This window comes from Sturnira hondurensis, unplaced genomic scaffold (assembly GCF_014824575.4).
Source record: "Sturnira hondurensis isolate 20B ecotype Veracruz unplaced genomic scaffold, ASM1482457v3 Scaffold0022566, whole genome shotgun sequence".
In the NCBI taxonomy this organism is placed as follows: Eukaryota; Metazoa; Chordata; class Mammalia; order Chiroptera; family Phyllostomidae; genus Sturnira; species Sturnira hondurensis.
Genome location: NW_028095197.1, coordinates 6,419,369 through 6,421,830, shown reverse-complemented (window position 1 = coordinate 6,421,830; position 2,462 = coordinate 6,419,369). Strand labels below are relative to the sequence as shown.

At 46.6% G+C, this 2,462-nt stretch overlaps 1 protein-coding gene across 1 annotated transcript; it reads left to right on the top strand.

Moving 5' to 3' along the window:
* Positions 1-1,047: 1,047 nt before the first annotated feature.
* On the top strand, positions 1,048-2,196 carry CCL21 (C-C motif chemokine ligand 21). Its single transcript, XM_037036032.1, has 4 exons — positions 1,048-1,212; positions 1,315-1,435; positions 1,523-1,693; positions 1,774-2,196. The coding sequence occupies exons 1-4, from the start codon at positions 1,146-1,148 to the stop codon at positions 1,805-1,807; spliced, it is 393 nt and encodes a 130-aa protein (XP_036891927.1). The 5' UTR covers positions 1,048-1,145; the 3' UTR covers positions 1,808-2,196.
* Positions 2,197-2,462: the final 266 nt, after the last annotated feature.

Below are 2,462 nucleotides of genomic sequence, written 5' to 3'. Positions count from 1 at the left end.
GTTGTCAGACTTCCATACAGTTCGATTTTCTGTCAGCTCTGGTTGTTTTTTGTTATCAAATTTGTTGTTTTTCTTCTTTTGGTTGTGCGAGGAGGCACAGTAGATCTACCTAAGCCTCCATCTTGGCCAGAAGTGAAAAAGGAAAGAAGGAAACTCTGTCATTTGCAATAACATGGATAAAACTGGAAAGCATTATGCTAAGTAAAATAAGCCAGATAGTAAAATACAAACACTGTATGGTATCACTTATATGAGGAATTTTTTTTTAAGTCAAACACATAGAAACAGTAGAATGGTGGTTGCCAGGAGCTGTAAGGTGGGGAAAATGAGGAGATGTTGGACAAAGTATACAATTCTCAGTATACTTTGACTTCTGAGGATTGAATGTACACCATGGTGACTATAGTTAATAATACTGAAATTTGCTAAGAAAGTAGATCATAAGCATTCTCACTGCACACACATGCACACGCACATAAAAGAAAAAGGTAACTCTGTGAAGTAATGGGGGAGTTAATTATCTTGATTGTGGTAATTATTTCACAATGTACACATGTATCAAATCACCACATACACTTAAATTATATACAATTTTATTAATCAATTATACCCTAATAAAGCTGGAGGAAAAACAGAAGAAATCTTCAGGGCCTTGAATTTGGCAATGATTTCTTAAATATGACATTTAAACCACAGGCAACAAAAGAAAAAACAGATAAACTGGACTTCAAAATGTTTAAATTTTGAGTATCAACAGACCCTATCTAAAAAGTGAATAAACAAAACATAGAATGAGAGGAAGTGCAGAGAAAAGGAAATCTCAGTGTCCCTGCACTAAAATATGGATCATCGCCTGTCAACCATCCAGAACACAGACTTAATGATGTTTCAGAATGGCAAAATCAGAGAATACGAACAGCTGCTTGTGCATTCAGTGTCAAAGACCTATGAACTCAGGACTGGATAGTTCTGCCAAATCCAAACGGAAAAGGATGAACTCTATCTTTTGATAGGGGGAGTGAAAATATCCGCCTGCATAAATAAGCAGCTGACCAGTCCCAGCCCACACACTCCAGGACCCCCGATTTGCCGCTGTCTACCTTACCCATAGCTCTGGCCTCATACTCACCCTCTCTATAATAGACATGGCTCGGTCACTGGCTCTAAGCATTTTTGTCCTGATCCTGGCCTTCTGCATCCCCTGGACCCAAGGTATCACGGAGGAATTTGCCTTAGGATGGGGGAAAGGCACTGGAGAAGCCTGGCTGAGAGCCTATCAGTAGCCCCTGACTCCCTGTGAACCCTACTCTGCAGGCAGTGGTGGAGGGGCACAGGACTGTTGCCTCAAGTACAGCGTAAGGAAGATTCCCACTCAGCTCGTCCGCAGCTACCGAAAGCAGGAGCCAAGCTTGGACTGCCCCATCCCAGCTGTTCTGTGAGTGAGTGCAATGGGGTGGGTGCAGCTCAGTGGATTGGGCATGGTGGGCAAGACTTGGACAGGCTTGTTAATGCCCATTCCCAGGTTCTCACCTCGGAAGCGCTCTCAGCCAGACCTATGTGCAGACCCTAAGGAGGCCTGGGTGCAGCAGCTGATGCAGCATCTGGACACATCACCAGCCCCACAGAAATCAGTCCAGCGCTGTAAGAAGGACAAGTCTGGCAAGAAGAGAAAGGGCTCCAAAGGCTGTAAGAGGTGAGAAAACTGACGGGATGGGGGAGGGAAGTAAAGAAGAGCCTCTATAATTCCTTCAAACCCTTCTTCTCCCCTCCCAGGACTGAACAGACGCAGACCCCAAAAAAGCCATAGCCCTGTGACCAGCCTGGAGCCCAGGAGGCCCTCATCAGCCTCTCCAGGGTTTGGAGCCCCAATCCAAGGGGAAAGAAGCAGTCTAGGAGAGAGAGAGGAGTCAGGGGCCCCAGAGTAGTCCCTCTACCCCCATACTGGCCTTGCCTCACCACTTCTTTTGCTTCAGCTTTCTGTATTTGCAGCCTCACCCACATAGCTGAGTTGCCCACACCAGGCCAGGCCTAGAGAGGCAGAGAAGGGAGTATGAGAGGAAGCAGCAGGACTGTGCCCTCTCAGGACAGTCACCCAGGCCCCTGGACCTGACCCTGTTCCCTGCAGCACCCCACCTCTTCCTTACAAATATGATTTATACATAACTGAATAAAAAGCTGTTCTGGCCTCCTACCCAAGTATTCGTTCTGGTGTGTTTGTGTCCATGCGGAAGCCAGTACCACTAAGGGGTAGGGTCAAAAGCTCAAGCTGACAAATTCTATGTTCTTACCTACCCCAAGAATTTCCTCCCATCTCAACAGCCCAGACCTATGGACAGCAGAAGGGAAATTAACAGGTAGGGTGGAAACTTGGCTGCTCCTGGTCTCTGAGAAGTTTCTGCCAATAAAGAGATGGTGGGCCCAGGGCACACACACCACCCCCACAATGGCTCTGCAGGCCTCTG

What these genes read in the sequence shown, in the direction of transcription:
- CCL21 (XM_037036032.1), top strand. Translation starts at nt 1,146, where the DNA reads ATGGCTCGGTCACTGGCTCTAAGCATTTTTGTCCTGATCCTGGCCTTC. An exon ending in CTGCATCCCCTGGACCCAAG is followed by an intron (nt 1,213 to 1,314) that starts GTATCACGGAGG and finishes CCTACTCTGCAG; the next exon opens with GCAGTGGTGGAGGGGCACAG. An exon ending in GGCTCCAAAGGCTGTAAGAG is followed by an intron (nt 1,694 to 1,773) that starts GTGAGAAAACTG and finishes CTCCCCTCCCAG; the next exon opens with GACTGAACAGACGCAGACCC.